Source organism: Artibeus jamaicensis, unplaced genomic scaffold (genome assembly GCF_021234435.1).
Source record: "Artibeus jamaicensis isolate MK-2021 breed Jamaican fruit bat unplaced genomic scaffold, CSHL_Jam_final contig_490, whole genome shotgun sequence".
NCBI classification, from domain to species: domain Eukaryota; kingdom Metazoa; phylum Chordata; class Mammalia; order Chiroptera; family Phyllostomidae; genus Artibeus; species Artibeus jamaicensis.
This window is the reverse complement of record NW_026521861.1, coordinates 12,152,572-12,176,548: the sequence shown is the minus strand read 5'-3', so window position 1 is coordinate 12,176,548 and position 23,977 is coordinate 12,152,572. Positions and strand designations below refer to the sequence as shown.

At 37.3% G+C, this 23,977-nt stretch overlaps 1 protein-coding gene across 5 annotated transcripts in view; it reads right to left on the bottom strand.

The window, feature by feature from the left end:
* The window catches only part of ATRNL1 (attractin like 1), a 506,958-nt gene that overhangs the window by 191,188 nt on the left and 291,793 nt on the right, over positions 1 to 23,977 (bottom strand). For 4 of the 5 annotated variants that reach the window (XM_053668567.1, XM_053668564.1, XM_053668566.1 and 1 more), the window contains exon 27: positions 2,309 to 2,416. The exons of the other annotated variant lie outside the window; for it this stretch is intronic. In XM_053668567.1, the coding sequence (XP_053524542.1) occupies positions 2,309 to 2,416 (108 nt within the window). The remainder of the gene's footprint in view (positions 1 to 2,308; positions 2,417 to 23,977) is intronic. 5 annotated transcript variants of the gene reach the window in all.

Sequence of the window (23,977 nt, the reverse complement as noted above, 5' to 3'; positions counted from 1 at the left end):
TCACATACATTTTGTTAGAAGTATTTTTATATCTTCTCTCTTTTATTCATGTGTAAGTTTCCGGAAGATACAGACATGTCTTTCTATCTCTATCTCCCATATGCTTTGCACATAGTCAGACTGGTAAGTATTTGTTGACCTAATTTTTCACAGTATGTTCTTTCTATTTAAGAGACTTTCCACTATGAAATATGAAAAAATGATCCTGGGTCATTTTTGCTTTTGTTTCCTAAGATATATTGGGGATGGCAAAAGCCATGAATAGCAGCTTCTTCCCCATGAAAAATTTCACATAAATTTTACTTATATAATATTTAGTCTGACATATTTTTATATGTCACTAATGGTTAATCCAGAGCCTTTCTTCATGAATCAAAAATTAAAGGAGGCTTGTAATAAGTATGAACAAAATTTTAAGGTATAACTATGAACAAACATCTCTGGTATCAAAAATGACCCTTAATTAAAAAAATTATATTAAGACAAGGTCATATTTCAGATTATACATCTTAAATTTCCTAGTCGCTATCTTATTTTCTAAGCAAATTATGAGAACCTATGAAAATGTTTTACCTAGAGTTCATTATTGGTTTCTTAGGTTCTACATTTAAAATACCTGGCACAATACTTCCAGTATCTGGGATTTCATTTGATAAGACTTCTGTTTGGTTTAACAGTGTTTTATAGAATTCTTACAGTCAGGTATTTAATTGAGGATAGGAGCCTGATCATGTTACCTATTAATCCACGTATTAGAAAGGAGTCAGGAATACAGGTTAAATTACTAACTAATTTTACATGAAATGTAAGCAAACACATACTAAACAGAAATATAAATTTAATGTAATAACAACATTTAGAGGAAAGAATAGCCTAATACAATATTTAATCAAAAATCATAAAATAACTATTACCCACTGCTACCACGTGATCCAAGACAATCTGAAGATTAGGAGAGGAGCCAAACATATTATAATGACTTTTTGTTGTTGTCGCTACTGACTAACCCCTATTAAGATACTGTTATTTTTTTAACATTCATATTTAATGTTAGTGCTAATATGAATAGTTTTGTTGATAATAATAATAATATCAACATTAACATTTAAAAATATACCAGGGATGCAGGTGACAAGTGTTCGACAGTACTCGCAAATGCCCTGCTGGGCCTCATGGTTTCACAGCAGTGCAGTCCCTGCGTGCTGTGGAGCACAGTATTTTTGATGGGTCTGTACATTACCTGTTTTATCTGCGAGTAGGTGAAGGATGGGGAGGGGTTCAAAATGGAGGCTTTTTATTCAGTAAAAAGTCAAGAACACGAAAATTATGAAAATTTTATAGGGAAATGTCCTCTAAGTACCGGCCTTTGTAGAGTGCCCAGGAGGTCTGATTCCGTATTTTTTTTCCAGAATAACCAAAAATGCTATTTAGAATTAATTACATTTGTACCTAAGTTTTTAAAGGAGTCTGTTTTTATGTCCCTTGCTTTCCTTGAAGAAGAGCAAAATATCAAAATAGCAAGTTAGTCACGAGGGCCAGTTTATAAAAAGGAATGAAGTATTTCTACTCTATAGTGTTTCTTAATTTTCCTACTTAAACATCTTACTATATATAAAGTATAAATAAAACAATAATAAACATACAAGTAAATTACTATGCCTCAAAATGTGTTGATTAGCCACTAATTACAATCTGTGGCTTCTGCTTCTCTGGGGATTATTATTTTCAAAAACCATTTCATGCATTACCTCGGGGTTCTAATAGCACATTTACTTGCACATAATGATTGCTGTTTCACCACATTCTATTTCTGCGTTTGCAATAAAAGGATATACCAACACTGTCATTACCACAAATAAAATATACTCACTGTATTCTACAGTTCTCAACATTCAAAAATGAAACGACATCATTAAAATGCAACTCATCCACCTTTTAAAGCCAACTTTGTTAATATAGACGTGGATTGTTAATTACGGGATATTGAGCACTTCGGGGACTACAAAGAGCCTCTGTTTCTTCTGTCATACCTGTACCTTTAATTCCTTAGCTCCTATCTGTCGGGGAGAGGCTGCCAGGTGAGCCGTTTGTCACTCTTGCCTAAGCTAATAGATTCTCCAGTGGCTTTTGTTACAGCTCATGTCATACTATTAAAACTAGGTACCTTGAAAATGGCATAATATATGTCGCTGAATCTTGTCAACTCGAGATAATCAGACTCTGTCTAGCTTCACAAGTAGATGCAGATGAGACAAGCAATATGAATATGCAAGTCACAGAGGCCCCCTTTTGGCACCGCTGTTCCTACCTCTAACGGCCCTCGAAGAAAGTCTGTTTGTTCAGCTCCTACTTCCAGTGCTACGTCAACAGAAGCAAAGGGACGGCTGGCCATCTGCTGTCGCTCTCGAAGCAGTTGCTAGAGGGAGTTAAAAATGATTCATTTTAAAATAGGTTTAAAACCCATTAATTTCAACAATATCTGGTTCTATTTTGAACAAATGGCACTCAGAATTTAGAATTCTCCTAATACACACATGCACATTGAGATCACTGAAAATGAAAATGTTTTCTCTCCATGGCCTGGGTTACATTACCATGGAGGCTTTAAATGTACGGTGCTTGCAGAGGGCTTCTCACTGACCTCCATCCCACCCACACATCTAATGAAATGTGCTCAAAAGCATTTTGAAAACATCAGTTCAAAGGTGTTACTTAAGTAAGAAGTGCTATTGTTATAATGGCTACGCCAAGTTTTCCCACTCTAGCTCATGCTTTTGTCTTAGCTGAAAGGAAGTAACAGTGCAAATGTTTAAGAAATGTCAATGAAAAGTTGTCAAAATTAATGGAGGTGAAAGGAACATACGCCTTTCGAGACTAAGTCTTGTAAGTCATCGAGATCCCCTATCAATTGCTAAGGAACCAGCAGTTGTTATCGGCAGCACTCACAGCTTTATTCAAAGCCTCTCTGTTCATTATTTAAAATCAAGGATGGTTAGTATGTTGCAAGAATTTCGTGCTAGGGCTTCACCCTCAGGCGTTCATCTCTTTTTCCCTGTGCCCTTGGCCATGCTAACATCAATAAACTAGCAAGTCCCAACCACTTCCAAGATAATTTACATTTCTGCCTTTCCTTGTGATTACAATATTCACTAAGTTATGATAGGAAAAAATTGATGCCCAACATTAGATATTGCAAACCTTGCCCTTCTCATTCCATACAGCTAATAAAAATATTATTAAATATTAAAAGTGGATGAGCAATGCAATTAAATACCCTTTCAAATGAGGAGAAAACTGTATCATTGAAGAAAGACAAATCTTTGGACACAATGAATGGCTTCATTATTCACTGAGATTATTTGAACTCACTGGCATTAACTTAAAACATTCGCTGGCCTGTAAATGTACCTGTGTATAGTACTGTGATACATCATTCATAAAATTCCCTTTTAGATGACGAAGGAGCACAAGCCGACACCTGATGGCAGTTTAGTATTTAACATTTTGTTCTGACACTTGTCACATAGTATTGATGCTGTTCATCAAGTGTGTGGCTAAAGTATCACTTAAGGCCCTGCTTTGTCATTATTAAGAAGAGAATATCCACATGTCAATATGAAATGGAAATAATACAACTATTACAAACTAATGGTTTGTTCTTACAGTGAACATATCTATAGCTACATATGCTGTATCTATCTATATATAATAGACATACTAAAAGATTTAAAGTAAAAACAAATGTGATCTAAACCACCAAATTATTTGCTTTCACATAAACTCAAAATGATGTTATTAAAAACACAGCTGCTAGCAAATAGAATCTTATTTGAGCCTTTCTCAGTTGGTGTGGCCAATTGAATACCATGACTACGCAAATGCAAACAATGTTATTTCAAAAGCCAAGGGTGCCAAGTGTAGGAAACACCATGCTCTTTGTGGTAAAAACATATATATATTTACCAACACACACATATGCAAAATACCTTTGCTATAGCAATATGCAAATCGTCTGGAGAAAATTGTAAATTACAGTTTAGGTTTGAACACAAGTTTCTAACATTTGTATTAAAAAGTTTATTTATTAATACTAGTTGTCCTCAGCTTACCAGTGGTAGCTCATATAATTACATGATTTTTTTGTGTGTTGAGTGTATATTTTAATATCAAGGACAATATTATAAATGTCAAATTACTCATCCCCTGTCGTTACAATGCCATAACCGTCTATAGTACTCTATGTTTGTAAGTTTTGTGGCTTCCTTTTAAATATTTTTTATTGTTGTTCAATGACAGTTGTCCCTATTTTTCCTCCATCACTCTCCCCTGCCCCATCTACCTGCCCTCCTACATTCAATCCTCCCCTGTGTTGTCTTTGTCCATGGGTCCTTTATACATGTTCCTTGACTTGATCCTCCCCCTTCTATAATCACATAATTTTTAACAAAATGAACGGCTTCTGTGTCTTCATCTTACCTTTCCCCTACATCTAAAAGGCCTACAAAATATGGCTAATGAATAGTCAATCCCACAAATTGTAATATAAATCTACAAACATTCCATATTCACTATCTTTGACAAAGAATAGAGTTTTTTAGAATATATTACTGTGACCCTAACATTCATAATAAAGAAAAATCAGTGACAGTCATTTTTCTTGTTCATCTTTCTATTTATTAGTAGAAAACAAAAGTATTTTTAGTGATTCCAGGTTGCCTTCTGAGCTTTGAGTTTCTATTGCGTTTTAAGAATTGAATATCTACTACAGTACTCTGCAAAAAATAAGGGAAAAAAACCCAATATTTTTGCCCAGGCTCATAACACCATAGTTTATAAACAAGATGTAGTAAAATAAAAGTAATTAGGGAAGAAAGTAATGTACAGTAAATGACACCAGTAGGAAAATAGGCGAATGAACTTCCTCCAGGTTACTTAGCAGAGGGCTGCTTCCAGGGCTCCGGCTGACATACTGACTTTCTGACTTTGGGAAAATAATGTAAATGTTCTGACTGTGAAACGTAGGAAGGGTAAACACTTTCTCCTGAGACCCTCCTGCTTTGATGTGATGGCCTAAAATAATATAATGGGGTAACATTACTTGCTACTAATTTCTGGCCCTCGGTGTCCTCAACAATTGTCCTTCCTCTCTCTGATTACTTCCCAAATTGTGCCCCCTCGGTGTCAAAACAAAGAAGAGGTAAATAGCAGGCTCACAAGTTAAATTTTGTCAAAATTTATTGTAAATATTGACAAACAATATAGCTACACTTGAGTTAGAAGGACCTGTGCTTGAATACCAGTTTTTACACATACTAGTTGTTTCAGCTTAACTAAATCATCCAGACTTCTCTAAGCCTCAATGCTTCCCATCTGTAGAGTGGGGGTATTCACGCTGTCTATACCTACACCTCACAGGTTTGTTTGGAGTCTCAGTTTCTCCACCCATTGCTTATTGGGCCATAACCAAATTATCTTTCTGGGCTTCCTAATGCTCATTCTTTCTCTCTATGAAAAGGAAATAGCTGCAATCTAAGGTTGGGACTAAAGAGAGAATGCCCTTGGACTACTCACCACGGAGGCTGGCGCATTTGAATACTAACTGTTCACTGGGACGATTGCTGTGTTAAATTTCAGGCTCTGATTTTGTCTTTCAGAACAGCACACTAATTACCACAGGCCCATTTGCTTGCACTAGTGGCACATTTCGCTCTACTAGTCTCCCTTTGAACAAATGTCGCAAATTCGTGTGACAGTTGGAAAATGTCATAATTGTGGTAAAATAAATTTAAATTTGGAAGTGCTTTCTGCCAGTTGCAACTAAGAGTGATAAGAGCTCAACCTAAAAATTGGGAGACTATAGAGTACTTTAAGAACTTCCAAAAATAATTTATTTGATGATCATGATTTTTATATAAAATGAAGTTTAACACTTTGTATGTCCACAAGAAGTTATATGACAGATGCTCTGTTTTATAACGAATCTGCTATTGCCAATTGTTCGGCAGAAACATGAAGCCAAGAGAACAAATTGATCATAATACAATAGATCGTAAGCATGCTGCTGTAAATGCTGTTGTGAGGAAATTAAAAAATTAAAGAGTCATTCGTCATATCACGATTGTTGTCCAGAACTGTTTTACTATCCAAAGTCTCCTTCAAAACAAATCATGAAATTGAAAATAATATAAACATCCATGCTTCACTGTGACAAACATTAATTGCATCAAATGTATACAAACGTAATTCTTCCACTCACTATTACTACTTCAAATATTGTAGCATTCGCCATATTTCATACTAGCCATATTGTTAGTACCCTAAAGACGTACAACTCTCTGATAGACTTTAGGATAATAACCTTTAAAACACACGCACAACCACCCAGTAATCAACTCTGTTCCCAACTGTCTTCATACCCCCCTCACCCTATGTCTGGGTTCTACCCCCCTTCTCCCACTTCCAAATGGCCTTCTACTCCACGCCAAGCGTGAAGCGATCATCCTTCTCATGAATTATTTACTCAGTTAGTATGGTACTATCTCTTTCTTTCCTCATGCTTCTCTGAAAACTTCTTGAGTACGAAAATCTATTTTTATATTTATTTTTATTCCCTACAGCACTTAGTTGGTGGTCAACAGTTTCTGATGAATAAACAAGGAAGGAGTGGATTAAAGGATAACATTTTGTGTCATCAACGTGTGAGTGAAGGCAAGTTAGGATAAAATTGATTTTAATTATGAATTAGCTTTTAAAACTATTACGTGTCCTTTAAGAGCTTAGAATTTAGAGTGCATCCTCCAAACTAAGTGGATATTGATTGTTTAGAATGGGACAATTTTGTGAACCTGTATTTTACATCAACATCAAGTTTCATACTGCTCCTCATCTACCTTATTGCAATACTGAAAGGATTAGGGAAAACTGCCATAAAGTCATCATAATACATTCACATTTTTAATAGAAATTGTATTCCTAAGTTTTTGGAAAAGTATAAAAAGATCAATCAAAATGATTTATCATTAACCTGGCGCTTACATTATAAAATGAACAAAGTATTTGAATGAGAGATTAAACAACACTTCATAGAAAATAGAAAAGAATATTTCTCTTACTGACAAAATCATATTTAACAGAGTAATATAAGCAAACAATTTCGTTCTTCTGGTGTTAGGATGGTGCGAGGAAGTAAAGAGAAGTGGCAACATGTTTGGTGTCATTTAATTGGGAAAGTGTGCTATTCTATCATTTTATGTAACTGAATCTGCAAGGCACAGTCCTCAAGCTCTTATTTAGAACACTGGGAATCTTATGCTTCTAGGCTTCCGGTCTGAATAGATTTTTGTAGGCGATATTAGTAGCTCATGGGAGCAGCTGGTCACGCAGTTTTGTTTAGGTTACTTCGATGACTTTTTTCCAGGCTACCTTTCAGAAGGCTAGAGCTGCCCTGGACAGTGAGTGCTTTGGCAGGTCTGGGCAAATCTTGCAGAAAGGACTCACTGTTCTAGATGCCTTGAAGAACATTTGCGATTCTTGGGAGAAGGTCAAGATGTCAACATTAACAGGAGTTTGGAAGAACTGTTACACTGAGGGGCTCAAGACTTCAGTGGAGGAAGTAACTGCAGAGCCAGTGGACACAGCAAGAGAATGAGAATTAGCAGCAGTGACTGAAACGCTACATCCTTCCATTGGAAGGAGCAGATGAAGACTTGCTCTGTATGGATGAGCAAGAACGTGGTTTCCTGAAATGGGTTACACTCCAGGGGGGATGCTGTGAAGACTGTTGAAATGACCACAAATATGTAGAACATGACATACACTCAGATGACAAAGCAGTGGCATGTTTTAAGAGTACTAACTCCATTTTTTTTTAAGTTCTACTACAGGTAAAATTGTTCAGTGCAGCAAATGTCAACATTGTCTTGCTTTAAGAAGTTGCCACAGCCACCCCAATGTCCTACCATCATGATTCTGATCAGTCAGCAAATGTCAACACAAGGCAAGACCTTCCAACGGGAAAAGGACAATGACTCACTGAAGGCTCAGGTGATGGTTAGAACTTTTTAGCAATAGAGGATTTTTAATTAAGGTCTGCACATTGTTTTTTTTGACAAAATGCTATTGCACACTTAATAAACTACAATATAGTATAAACATAACTTTTATATGTACTAAAAAACTAAGAATGTGTTACTCATTTTATTGTGGTATTCACTTTACCACAGTGAACCGGAAACCAACCTATGATATCTCCAAGGTATGCCTGTATTTATTTATGTAGCCTGGATTTGAAAACAGCAAAGCCTTACCTATTTCTCAGTGGGCAAAACCAGAAGGTGTGTAAAGATATTGCAGAATTTTTTTTGAAGGTTGCTCCAGGCAATTTTAAAATTAAAATTTGGATTTGTAATCCTTTCTCTGTTGACATAGATGGCATCACTGATTCAGACTTTGCCAAAGATGACCTCACTTCTGGAGGAAAGAAATCAGACAGCATGGATTCATCTAGAATAGTCAAAAACTCAGCCATTGCTTGACACAAGACCGTTCTTTCTGGTGAGCGAGAGGGAGTACAACAGACCACTGCAGGGCAGTGTTTTTCATTTTGTTTTGTTTGCACTTACTGAAATTGCGACAAAAAGTCAAAAAAAAAGACATATTTATTGCCACATTTAAAGATTACACTGAGCACTTAAAAAAATCAAAATTAATAGTACACAGAAGTCTTGTTTGTTCAACATATTTTTATATAAACAAATAGATTTAAATGTTACAGAAGAAATCACCGCGGGAAATCTCCAGGGATGGGGGGGAGAGACACTGGTGAGAGAAAGTGCTCACAGCGACCCCAGACCTCTGAGGAAATGAGAGTGGACCCGGATCCTTGAATTCTCGGTCTGTATGGGCAGGCATGCACCCCTGAAATTCAGAAGTTTAATGCACAAAAGTATATTTCTTGCTCATAGAAAATCTTCTCCAGGACCAAGTAACTCCCCATTTGGCCACTCAGCAATTCAGATGCTCTGTCATTGTAACACAGGGATTGTTTAAATGTAGTAAGTGCAGGAAGGAAACGAGTGAATGTTGCCCCCACTGGTGTCTGGCACACCGATGTTTCTCTCCTTCTCCTGCTTTCTCCCTTCCCCTTTCCTTCAAAATCAAAAATAAAAAATTTAAAAAAAAAGAAACTAGTGAATCCTATATAGGAATTTTTCATTCCTCAGACCAGAAGTGACATTGATCATTTTCCATAAGAGTCACAGAGCCCATTGTAAATATACAAAAGCCAGAGACTGTGGGGTAATCCTGGAATATGGGGTACATGAAATGAAGCCAGAAAAGGAATTTCAGCCAGAAGGAACAGCAAGGGCAAAGTTCCCGAGCTGGAAGTCTGCAAGAAACGGAGAGATGGCTGAGCCTTGTTCAGCAAAGTGGCAAGGAGCAGAATGGGCAAAGGTTAAGAGAAATTGAAATAACACATATAAATTACCAGGCACCATGGGATCCAAATGAATCAGGTTCATTATTTTTTAAAACGTACTTTCTCTTTATATTGCTTGCAGAGTCCATACCTATAATGTGAGAATCAGTTTGGAACAAGCAGGCAAAAGAAATAGGCTTCACCATCCAAATAAACTTATTTAAGACATAACCCAGAAAACGGCAACAGCAGTTAATCGCAAATGCAATAAGTATCAAAAGGTCAATTTTGTATGTAACGTTCTTTAATACAAAAGGCCAGGTGGTTGCAATTTGCCTGAGCAAATCAAAATGAACAAAAGGATGAGTACTGAAAAGGTCATTTAAAAGCTACATCCCCAGAATGGATACTTAATATTACTGCTCAAAGAGCAAAATGGAAAGCTGGATAATTTAAAATTTTGAAACTTGCTCTTGAAAAAAAAAAAGTTTTTCCCACACAGAATACCCTCACAGTCCTACTGTGGAATATACTACCTTCCCAAGTTACAGAGAGAAAGGGAGTTACAGAGTTACTGGTTGTAAGAGAAATACACGTCCTGCTCTCAAGAAGAGCAAATGAATGGCGATGACATCCAAGAGGCAACACAACATGATCAAGTCAACCTTGAGGAGTGGAAATAGAAAAGCAGCTGATTACAAAGGAAAGGACACATCTGCTCCAGCTTGTGTGCCGGTAATTTATGGCTGGAGGCTCTTTGTACATTAAAAGTCAGATCGACCCTTCAGGAGTTTCTCCCTTCTCTCAAGAATTAATTTACTAAGGAAAGGGTTGTTTTTTTTTTTTTTCCTCCCTGATTCTGGGAATCCATACAAAGCCCGAGATCCATTTCTGAACCACAGCAGGTGACCTTCTAGGTTAAGAAATTCCAAATGCAACATCATCCACGTAGCGTTTTCATTGAGTGTACGAGGAGTTCATGTTGACCCTTTAGGTAGTCTGTGACAATAAGCTGGAAGTTCTTCAAGTACTTAAGTCCGCCTGGAGACATAAATGACTAAAAAACTGGCATTTTCATTGTGATCAATATTTTAAAACTATTTCTTTCCTTCAAGGGAAATGTGATTATTTTGCTATTAGCTAAAGGAGGCATTTTCAATTCAACCTTGAGAAACTCAAAAATGGTTCTTTTCTGAAATGTTTCTTTGGGAAACAGAACATCTGTTAATCATAATTTTTAAGTCTTTATTCGGGAGGTACTTGTGATGTCCGTTGACTAATCTGTGTGATCGATTAATATTCACTGTTATTTTTCAATCTTTTGTGAAAGAAAAAAACTTTTTAATAACTAATTTCAATTTTTAAAAACAGTTTAAATCTGAAGGGCAGTTTGAAAGCAGCATAGATTACTCCTGACTGATATGAATTGGCTTTCTTATATACTGGGAACAGTGTGTTAAATCACAAAAATCAGAATGTAAGAAAATCAATGGTCATAGCAGACTCATTGGAGTTACTCATTCTCGAAGCTGGAAGGAAACCTAGAGGTTACCTAGTTCAATTTTTCCATTAAAGCAGGGTCAAATGTGCTAAGACTTTTCTGACAAATGGTGATCTAGCACCCTCGAATATATATAGCAAAAGAACTACATTTTAGCAAGGCAGTCTTTTTTCCCGAAGACTTACAACACTGAGCTCAATATACTGAATGAAAACCTATTCTTGGACTCTTTTTGGACCATTAAAATTAAATGGAACATTTCTTTTCTCATTTACTAAAACTCCTTTAAATATTATTATATATTTGAAACTTTTCTCATGTCTTCAAATTAATTCCAGTACCTTGCGTTGTTCATTTATTGTATATGCAAATATTCTGGGAACTCTATTGTTCTGAGAACAAGATCATGCAGTGGCATTTAAGAGACAAAGGCCCTGGCTGGTGTGGCTCAGTGGACTGAACGGGCTGCGAACCAAAGGGTCACAGTTTGATTCCCAGTCAGGGCACATGCCTGGGCTGTGGGCCTGGTCCCCAGTGGAGGCCAAGTGAGAGGCAACCACACGTTGATGTTTCTCTCCCTCTCTTTCTCCTGTCCTTCCCCTCTCTCTAAAAATGGAAAAAAAAAGAAATTAAAAAAAGAGAGACAAGGGACATTGTCCCGTCCACAGGAGCTTACTCATATAGTCCACAAGCAGGACAAAACTGTTTCTCATGCAACATGGTTTTCAGCATTCCTTCAATGTCCCTCTTAAAATGTTTAATGAACACAATAATATAGACAAAGATCTGACTAGTATCGAAGGTCGTCAAATTGTTTTTCTTAATGTATTCTAAATTAACATGCATTTTTAAAATGGGGGGGGCTTGTTTCAGTTTTGAGACCACGCTGGTGTTGGACCGAATCAACATTTCCAGGTCTTTCTCAGATGAACCTTGATCAAAACAAGTGTTCCCTACTTAACACTTCTTTGAGTATAAATTTTAAAAATTCAAATGAAGAACTTCACATCGTATTAGTTCCTAGCTCATGTCTGGTTGCTGTTGTAATTGTTTTTAGCCTATTCGTCCTTGAGTGCAGAACTCTCTGTGACCCTTTGAACTGGCTGGCACTGTCCCCTCTTCCCAGGGTGGCATCTGTGTTGAGCTCTGCCATCTTCTTGGCCAGGCCAACACCGTTCGATGGCACAGAAAAGAGTAAAGCCAGTGAGTTCCCTCACTTGCTACTACTCCGAGGCAAAACACAGAATCCACCAAGAGAATGATTCTGCTTTTTATATTCCAGGACTTCATATAGTGATGTGGAAAAAAAAAACAACAGATAAGGCACAGGGGTTTAGGAAAATATTGGTTTGTTTTTATAGGCTATATCCATACACACGTTGGGAGAAAACAGGCCTAAGATATTCCCTGGCTAGCGGACTAGGAACACTTTATTTTCCAAGCTTGTGAAATCAACCCTTTTTATCGTAAAAATTCATCCAAAACACACCCTCCCTAGACCTTCCCCTGAAGAAGTACTTTGGATCTGGTGGGAAGTAGAAAACCCCAAATCTGTGAATGAACAATGCTTCTGGCTGAGACTAAGTAGGATAAGAATTATGAAAGAGTAGTTTTGGGAATTTATTCAAAGAATTTTTAATTCATAAAGGCAAACTAATTTTATTTTGGACTTTACTTATAATTTCATGTTAAAAACAAATATAATTTTTGAAACATTAGTGATCCCCCCCCCCAAATTTGACAAAGGAACTTGATTCCATTTGAACATTTCTATATTGGTGGAATTTTATTATTTATCTCTAAGCATTTTATTATTTGATATCATTTGTATTTTAGGTGGGAACCGAGATGCCAGGGTGTGCAGCCACTCACGCGGTTGACTGCAGGAGGTGGGATGACTTATCCTACTGACGAGTCTCGGGGTCTTCAACTCGGGTCTGTCTCTCTTCCTCTTAGAAGCTAAGCTGTTTACAGATAATGTGAATACTAAGGTGACCTTCATCTCCTAACTTCTTATGTGGGAGACCTCCCTAAGGAAATCACACCCCAGGTGAGCACTATTCATGGCAGGTGACAAAATGGGCCTAGTTCGGAGTTCGGAATTAGCAACCTTGACAGGTTTGTATGCCCAAAGCCATTTGACTGTTTAAAAAGTTCACATTTGTTTAGAATCCAGGCAGAGAAAAGAGTGCTAAGGATGGTCTCCCACCTCAGAAACCCCAACAATAACTATACAATTACCTAGTGTCTAGTTTTCTATCCAATTCAAAAAAACACACCAGATATTGCTAAATTCTTTGAAGTCAAGCTACACTGTATCTGCAGGATCCTTGCTGTATCAGCCAAGTTATCCTAACAATGCAAAAGAGAAGCTCAGTTTTGGAGTCTTAGTTCATTTGTAGCTTTAGACTTGAACGCCATTGCTTTTACTTAATAAAGGATTGAATAAATGTTTAATTAGGATAGCCAACTTTATTTTAGTATCTCTTGCCATTTGGTCAAATACAGCTTTTCTAGAAACACTCTGAAATGCACTTTGCTAAAATCTTGGGTATACATAAGCCGACCTCATACTTGTATATTCCTTTTCCTTACTTTTATGCACTCTGGAATGACGTGGTCAATTTTCCCTCTCTCAGGACTTCCGTACCCCCCACTCGGTTGAGAGCTGTCTTCACTGTTCTCTCTACCTCCTGAGAGCCGAAGCTGTCAGCAAAGCAAGTCAAGAACTGACCGTATCCTCAGCTTGCAGCAGAGAGTGCTTTCTAGCAGATGTCCAGATGCTTTCTGTTCCCTTACACTCACTCCGCCTTGACTAGGTGCCAGTTTGGTAATCTGTCTTGGGACAAAGACCGTTTATCACAGGTCATGCAATTATGACTGCACACACTTGCAGCTCAAGGGGTATGCTTTGGAACTGAATCAAGTGCAGTACTCATTAGAACAAAACCAGATGCCATCTCTAACAGGTAAATAAACTGACTCACGTATGTGCCTCCATTTACTACACCCTTATATTGCTGTTATCTCGGCTCCCAAGCACCAGTTCTCCATCGCAGGACTATCACATGGCCAAGTCTCTCAGTGCTTCCAACATTATCTTATTTTATTTTTCTCTTAATACGGGGTGAGTGACTTTCTTTGGTGGAAAGGGCACCCATCGTCTCTGACACTCCATCGGTCACTAGGGAATGCAGAGTCCTCCACAGTGAAGATGCTCTCTCTGCTGCCTCTGGAGAGTGGAGACCAGCCAGCAACGGGCCCGAGTGCATGTTTCCTAGACCGATACTCTATTTCAAACCAAGATTTAAAGTATAAAATGTGAACTTACACTAGAAGATTTTCATGACAAAAATAAGTCAGCAATGCAAACGTGTGATCAGTTGTCAAATAAGTGGCATAAACAAATGCCATGATCTCAGAAAAAGACAGTATTTGCACAGGCTGGGCTGATACTGAAGGCCTGAGGAACTCTGTGAGATGAGGCTGGCCCTTCAAGGATGTGTAGGGCTTGGGCGGACTGTATCGTGTTGGTTAAGTAATAATTTGGGTCGGAATAATTATTTTATTTCACAACTCTGTTTTATGAGAATAAATGAAGCCCTGTTCCTTTAATCTACCCATTCCTGTATATTGTTACTTTTCATTTGTCGGACTCTAAATACATTGTTTTTCTCTCTTGTTCCTTTCACCTGGAATCTCTCACACTATCGCATCTGCCTTTTCTATTCCTTTTTAGGTGCAGTGAACACCAAATAAGTTCACTCTTCAAACGCACTGGAAAAAGTTTTTGATATTGATATTTAAAAAACAGTTGTATCAATGATTTCTTTGCCATAGGCTTTGCTCACCTAACACTGTAATATACAGTATTTGGACATGCATGCTATACAAATGAGTGACCTGACAGCAAACACCAAAACAATTCTCCCACTGTATTGTTAATTAAGGCTTTGTTAATGAAGAAACCACCTTATATACATGGACAATTTGAGGGCCTCAAAAAAAAACCCTTAAAAAATCACTGGGTTATTGGAAAGGGAATACATTTTTATAAATATTATTAAAATGACTCTGAAAATTTAATTGATCTCTGCTACTTTTCAACTAACTCTTCTTTCCATCACTAATAAAAGGATGTAGTATGAATTGTTAATCAATCCACTGAGTGCTACAGTTTCAACACTGAGTAAACTGTTATAATTTATTGTATTTTCCCAAATCATTGCCTACCTGCTTCAAAAAAATGATGTGATTAACTAAGCAAATGTTACACTAGTTTAAATGTTGTATTCAGCTCAAAAAGGAGACCAAATGCCATATTTTAATTCAAGTTAGAAGTTACTGTAAAATCACCAGTGTAATTAATATATCCCATAGACATTAGCAAATACACAGACCCAATAAGAGTTTAAATGCTACCCTTTAGCAATTTTCTTGCTAACATTTCAGCTTGAACTTACAATAACATTTATGGTGATTTACCATATAACTGCTGACTTAAGACATTTAATTGGAAAAGATGAAAACACACCTTCAGAAAACAATGAATCAAATATGGCAAGATTTTCTTTAGTGCAAACAAACAAAGAAGACCAAGTAACATGTCATGGGAAATAATGCCCTCTTACTATAAAAAGACCTCTTCACCCCTCCAAATGAATAGTAGTATAAAAAGAGGGAGAAATTATAAATTTTCAATGTGTGTTTTATTATTGTCTATTGATATACCTTTCTGCTCAAATAATAATGATTTCAGTCATGCAGTATCACACTTTGAAAAGTGACTGTGTCTTTCTAAATACCCCCTGTGAGGGCAAGCTTCAATGTTCTCGGGGGACAGACAGTAAGTCACAAAAACATACACAGAGTCTGTCCAGAAAAAGTCCAGCCATTGGTAAGCTAAGAGAACAGTTTGCATGACACCGATGTAACCTGGCAGCCAAGGAGAGTGACCTGGAATGTCCATGCTGAACAATGATGACTTCTCTGTACTTGTCAGCGGGGGAAGCAGATGCTGCCCTTAACTGAGCATGTGGACTGTGTGGCCATCACATCCAAAATGCCTGAACAAGGAGAGCAATGAATCTACATCAAATTTGGTGTTCGGCTTGAACATTTCTCCACAGAAACTATGCAGATGACTCAGAGGGCCACGGCTATGGGTAACCGGTGATTGGCAGCTTCACCACGACAAGGCACCTGCTCACGCATCCTGTCTGGTCGTGCAGAGTTTTTTGGTGAAACATCAGATCACCCAGGTGACTCAGCTCCCCTACAGCCCTGATTTAATGCCCTGCAACTTCGCTTTTCCCCCAACACTACAATCACCTTTGAAAGGGAAGAGGTTTCAGACCATAGATGAGATTCGGGAAAATACGAAGGGGCAGCTGATGGCGATTGGGAGAACTGTGAGGTTCCAAGTTGTCTCCTTTGAAGGGGACTGAGGTGTCACTGTCCTGTGTACAGTGTTTCCTGTATCTTGTATCTTCTTCAATAAACGTCTCTATTTTTCACAGTACATGGCTGGATAGTACTGTGAAATACGGTACATACTTTCTGGACGAACTGCATAAGAAAATTGCCAAAGGGCAGAAAAACAATTCTAGATAGGATTTCTACTTTTATTCTTACTTTCTTTCTATTGCAGTATTGACAACTCTGACCTATTCAAAATAAAAAGCTACAGAACCCCAGGCTAATAGGTGAAGAGTATTTTCATTCTACAATTCCAACCCATAATCCCTTCCATCTTTAGAAATTATATATCCTCCCAAATGTTTATTTCCCTTTGCCACTCACTATTAGTATACCACGCTGAATAATTACAGCTTTATATCAGCTTTATGGTATATGTAATTTAAATAACTTAAAAGATAGTCATAAGATACATTGGTAACAAGAAAATAATCAAGGAATATTTAAAACGAATTAACAAAAAATAAGTTAATGACAAACTTAAGTAACTGTATTAGGTGAAGCCAATTGCTTTGGCCTTTTTGGAAAGCTATTTGCTAACAGATACCAAGAGCATCACATGCACACATATCCTTTGACTCAGTAACTCCACTGTATGACTCTCTGCTAATGAAATCATCAGACATAAAAGCAAGATTTATGAAGTCCTGCCAAAATATAACTCACAATGGTGAAAAGTGGAAACAACTCAGCTAAACAAACCACAGTATCATAAAGGTAAAATACTACATGACCACTAAAATTATGTTTTCAAGGAATTTTTAATGCCATTAGGAAATGTCAAGGATATAATTTCACATAAAATCAGAATAAAATATACTCACATATATATAAATCATATATAAAATTATATATGTAATAAAACTAAGAATTTGGGATGATTTTTACTTTGGGTTAGGGATGAAGAGAGATGGAAGGGGGAGAGGTAATAAAGTTAATTTAATATTTTGCATTAAGTACAAAAGAAAAAAGGTCACTGTAAAAATAACCCTAAATATATATCTATATAACTATATAACCTATATCTATATCTCCACCTGTATCATCATGCCTGACAGGACAGTTTTATCTTTGGAATATGAATTTCAATTCTTTTCAGTTTAGATTTTCCTAACTTTTCTATAGAAATTTTTATAACAGAGAAAGAAAGAGAACACATCAGTTACGATTTTGACGCCTTTGCACTGGTTGAACTGTAACCATAAAATATACGATTTAGAAAACAGAAACAATAGAGGAATAAAGAAATAACTTTTGGTATTTTAGAAAGATGACATATTTGTGCCTATTATTTATATGACGTGCATATTACATGACACAACAGGACAAAAGTGGCAAGGATTAGTGCTTGGCTGAGATCAAAGTATTAATGAAGCCAGTTCTAGGAGAAATTCTGTCCATAATTAATTATAATTAAGATAATAGTCAATTAAATAATTAAGGAAAAATAGTCATTTTCAGTATTAATTATAATTATTTATATAGACTCAACAGAATTCAGGAAACGTACATGCAGTTCCTCTAAAACTAAATGAATACAGCATTGGACGACTTTCTTACTACGTAGAAACAAGCATAATTACTGCTGTTAGAGCTAGACAAAGTAGTTCTCGGTTTCAGGGGCTATCCGAATAGTTCAGAGGACAATTTAAAAACTTGACTGTGTGTAGTTATTCTCATCAGAAATGATGTAGAATGATGTGAATCCAGTCATCCAAAACTGCATGGCACTGTAACTGACTTCAAATCGGCATGCTTAACTACATAGGTTGCACAATTAGTTGAGATTAGGATTAAGAATACAGTGACAAAGTTTGCCATCTGGTGGTCAATGGGACACAGATCAGATGTCTTCACTCAGTGTGTTTCCATGACAGAACATTGAAGGACAACATGGGTACTAAATAAATGTGAGGACAATATGAGTACTAGATAAATCCATGGATTAAAATGAGAGCCATGGCAGAGAAAAAATGTCTTACCATGGGCTGAATACTGCCCTCCACCCCCAAATACCCAAATTCCTGGAAACTCTGAAACTTTTTTTTTATGGCAAAAGGGATTTTGCAGACCTTGACTAAGTTAAGCATTTTGAGATGAGGAGATTTATCTTGGATCACCCCAATAATCTATAAACATAGTCACGGTGCCTCTATTGGAAGGAGGTGGAGGAAGAGTGGACTATGGAGAAGGCAAGGGCAGTGTGACCCCTGCTGCAGGGGTCGCCCCTCCAGGCTGTGAAGATGGAGAAGGGACCAGGAGCCGCGGAGGGCGGAGGGCACGGCTGCAGCTACAGAAGGTGAAGAAGGTAAGAAAATGGGTTGCTTCCTGGAGTCTCTGGAGGGGGTGTGCCCCGGCACCTTGACTTCTGTCCTGTAAATCTGACTTTGGACTTGAATCATCTTTTTCTTATGATGCATAGCAGTTATTTAAACATTTTGTATCCTTTATTGATAATATGTTCACAAATGCCTTCTCACATTACATGATCGATCTTTTCAGGCTCCTTTCAGTGTTGTTTGATTAGAAGTTGTCAGCTTGAATGTAATTGAATATTTCCATCATTTCCTTAATGTTTTTTTTACTATTGAGTCCAAAGGAATTTTTCAATGGCAAAACACTGTAAGACACTGTCCTATAATTTTTTCAAATTAAAAATGCTTGCTTTTTATTTTTAATGAAATTTGATTACCTTTAATCCATCTAAGATTAACGTTTATGCATGAACAAGTTGGGATCCTATTTCATTTTTTTCCGTATGGATAAGCAATTGTCATACCATCATTTATTAAATATTCTGTCTTTTTCCAAAGTTATGCAAGTCAAGCCCCAAATGAAATTTCCATACATTTGCATACATTCCTGTGGGGTCTACCTCTGGGCATTTTGTTAGGTTCCGCAAGGGATCTATTTTTAAGTAAGCACCACAGTAAATTCTGGGATCTGGAAAGGCAATTTCCCCATACCTTTTCATGTTTTCTATAGTACCTTGATTTTCTTTCTTTTATTTATTGAATATCAATTTACTTAAAAATGTTTTCATAAAGAAATGACTTTATTTTATATATCATATATATGCATTGACGTTTACCTGTAAGTTAATTCATGTTTCATCTATTCATTGAGAAGCGTGATACAATGAGCACCCATGAACCCATCACCCGACTCAAAACTCAGAACACTACTGAACCTTCTTCCACCTACGTGCTCCTTCCCTGTCTCATTTCTCCTCAAGGGTAACCAATCCTGAAAACACATCTGTTCTTCTAGATGTTTATAAAACATTTACTCTAGCTGTAAATAGTCCTTTACAACTAACACTTTTTTCACTTAAACTTATCTAACACATATCCATGCTGCTGTGCAAGGCCATAATTTCTTTATTTCACACCCAATGATATGCACTGACTTACATCATTTCCAATGTGTGTGGGTTTTTTGCCAGCCCATTTATTTTATTCTTTTGATCTAATTACCTATCCCTATAAAAAATATGATGCTTTCTCAATTACTCTAGCTTTATGGCTTAGTATCCTGAAAGGCAAGTAATCTAATCTTAGTCTTTTTTTGTTAAGAGTGTCTTCGATATTCATGATACTTTGCTCTTCTATGCAAATCTTAAATTATTTTTTTATGGTTTATACAAAACCTGTTGCAATGAGAATTTCATTAAATGTATGTATCAATTCGAATGGAACTGGTAACTTTACTACACTGAATCTTTCTATCCTAAAGATATTTCTCTCCATTTCATTGGATCTGCATTAATGTTTCTCAATTAAACTTTATAAAATTTTATACTGTTATAACTTTATAACTTTTCTATGTAAAATTTTTGTGCATATGTAAAATTGTCCCTAAGTTATAGTTTTATTGCTACTATAAATATTTTAAAAATTACACTTACTATTTGATGTATATGTATCGAAATATGAAATTTTCTTTTATGTATTTAGTTTATTTCTGGTCACTTGCTAACTTGTTAATATTTCTAATAATTTGTAAACAATGAACAACTTGTAAACAATGAAACAAAGATGTATTTGTTTGCTTGTGATCTATATAACTGTGAATTCTTTTCCTGAATTACTGAACTTCCTAGAGACACCAGTATAATCTTAAACAAAAGTGGGAGTAGAGGGCACCCTTCTCCTGTTGATGATTTTTAAAAGCTGTGGTTGGCATATTTCTCCGTGTTTCTCCACTGAGTTCCATGTTTGCTGCATGTTGGATTTCTGTAGATACATTTTATTTGTTAAAGGAAATCTCTTTGTAGCCCCATTTTGCTGAAATTATTCTTTAAATCATAAGTGATGTACAATTTTCTGTGTCTGAAATAATCATATGACTTTCTTGTACAAATATGATAAACATAAATATTCAGAAGTTGAGCAGGTGACAAGTAATAAGAAGGAATAATGACGGAGGTGGTTAAAAACCCATGCACCCCAATGCTCACAGCAGCGCAATTTACAATAGCCAAGTGCTGGAAGCAGCCTAAATGCCCATTAGTAAATGAGTGGATCAAAAAAGTGGTATATTTACACAGTGGAATACTACGCAGCAGAAAGAAAGAAAGAAGGAGCTCCTACCCTTGGAGACAGCGTGGATGGATCTGAAGAGCATTATGCTGAATGAAATAAGCCAGGCGGTGAAAAACAAATACCATATGATCTTGCCTATAAGTGGAACTAACCAATAAAACAAAGAAGCAAGCAAAATATAGCCAGAGACATTGAAATTAAGAACAAACTGACAGTAACCAGAGGGGAGGTGGGAGGGGATAACAGGGGGAAAAGAAGGAAGGATCATCAAGGAACATGTATAAAGGACACATGGACAAAGCCAAAGGTGGGTAGGATTAAGGGAGGGAGGTGGGAATGCCTCGGGTGGGTGAAAGTGGGGGAGTTGTGGGAGGGAAACAAAGACAATTGTCCTTGAACAACAATAAAAAAAAGAGCGAGAGGAAAAAAAACAACCAAGAGAACTGAAAGAAAAAAAAGAAAGAAAAAACCCAAACTGCACAAAGGTGCTGGAAGAAGAGGGAGCTTTTACAGTAGCAGACACACCTGCTCCTGATTTTGTCTCTGGCCTTTACCAGTACACGTGATTCAGTCCAATGCTTCTTATTCCTCTTGATGTTGCCCTCTCCTGGTATTAGCAACGGTTTAAAAAAATGTATCTACTTTATGGAATTCATGCACCAGTGTTTTAGAACTTAGTTTGGCAACAGGTCCCATTTCTTAAGGATTTACTTTATTCCATAAATCATAAATTTTATTAGCCTTTTAATTTCTTGGCCCTGAACTGTTCTCTTATGCCTGATAACATCAGTGTTTAACAGGAAGGACTTGGCTCTCCCCTGACAACCATTTTTCACAAAGAGGAATCTAAACTTTCAGCAGGTTGTAGCTGACACTGCTTAGAAGACCTGCTTCTCGGCCTACAAGTAGCACTGGACAGTCCTTTCTCGGAAGCACAGATGGCACACACAAGGCCTGTGGGCCGATTCCGGCCTCCACCTTGTTTTACCCAGCCTGGCACCTTGTTTCTACCCAGCGGCAGCCCCAAGCTCTCACTTAACTGTTAAGGAGCAGTTACATTGACACAAGTTACATTCGGCCCTTTGAAGGCAACCGTGAGGCTGATGTGGCCCCCGGTGAAAATGAGCTTGACACCTCTGCTCTAAAGGATGTTTTTGTTGCCCATGTGATTTATTGCCACTATAGTTTCCTCGTTAATAAATAAAACAAAACAAAACACAAAAAAGCAACAACAACCAAAAGGAAAGCAGACCCTGCACAAATGAGACTGTGACCTGGATTTGTAGCTCTCTCCACTCTGGGCAGCCGTGTGATGGCTTCGTTTCCGGTCAAAATGTTCTCCTTATAACCTGTCACTTTCTGAGTGTTCCTCAGTCTGTTTGTAACATGAGAACCCTACTAATGAATCACGTGGTTAAAGAGGAGCTCTGCTATCTCGAGTTCATGTTGACAAACTGCCAAATTTAATGATTAGCAGCCTTCGTGTAGCCCCTAGCAGTTCTGCCAAATAGGAAAAGGTGTGGGGATGTTGTGTGAGAAAGCCCCGATGTTTCTCCTTGTCCCGCCGCGTTAGCTGTCGTACACCAACTGTGTGAGCAGAAGGCACAATTCTGTGGCTGCGCAACTGCAGAAGGGCTTTTTGACATAAGCTAATGGAAAAAAGCACCCAATGGAATATTGCTGGTCATGGTAGTTTCTGGGTAGCTGCTCTCTTTTGCCTTCTTACATGGCTTCTGGGTACCGGTAACAGCTACAATGTCTTTCAGATTCCACTGAATTCTATCAGCATGCGCAGGCTGGGAGGACCACTGGCTGGGATGTCTGTACAGCCTCTTCTCCTGTAAACTCTGGCCTGTGTTCTACTTCAAGACGTTCAGACCCAACAAAAGTCATAAAATTCGTGGTGACCCAAGTCCAGCATTTCATCTGAACATTCTGTACTCAATTTTCCCTCTGTTAGAAGAGTTTTCATAGCATTTAACTCATTGAATTAATGTTAATCTGGTTTCTTTTCTTTTTTCTCTTTTCTTGTCTCTCTTTCTTTTATAATTGTTATTCTGATAGTATAATTAAGCTGGGTCCATTTCTCTGATGGTTTTGCAGCCAAATATACAAAGATATGAAAATATCGATAAAAAGTTCATTCTTGTTCCTCTATCACAAAGAGTGACTCAATTTCAATGTGACAAAGAGCACACAATACCCTGGCTGGAATGTTAAGCTCCACTCACTGGGCTTCGAACAGAACAGTGGGACAATCAGAGTTCATCAATTACATCACATTAGATGAGCTTCCATCACCGACTTGGCTCCACAGCCTCCATCTATTTTAATTTACAACAAAAAGGATGGCCAAGTCCAGGAGAGGTGCAATGACACAGGCAAAGAAAGGCTTTGTCTCCTTAAGCTATAAAAGATATTTTGCTTTGGGGCCATTAAGATGGTATAAAAGTAAAGGGCTCTGACTCAAAGGAAGTTTCAAAACAGCATATAATATAATGTACCCCATCATAGATAGAGTCATAAAAATCAATTGTAATGGAATTCTATTTCTAAAACACTAAAAATTTTTCACAAATTCAAAGATACATGATAGGCTTGTATTGTAAAGTAGAGATCCCCATTGCATGGCAGAATACAGCCAGTTCTTTGCATTGTTCACCGTTCTATCCCTTCGGAGATACGTACTTCTCAGGAACAGAAACAATATTTTACAAACATTATTACTGACAACACCAAACAAGAAGACCGAAACATTCTCAGTTTCGTTACTGAATCAAGGCAAATGCAAACAATAGCCAAGATAGGCCATGCAGACTGGCCTGAGGGTTCTGGGCCGTGAAATGGAAGAATGAGGGCAGAGATGGGGGGGGGGCACTATCACGTAGCCAACAACTTCCAGAGGCAAAGAAAGAAAATGCCATTATACCTGCCTGAGTGGAAGACAAGAACCTCTGGAAAAAGACAAGTGATGATCCTAGAAAGAATGTGAGACAATAAGCCTCAACACGTTTACAGCTACTATAGTGACTGAAG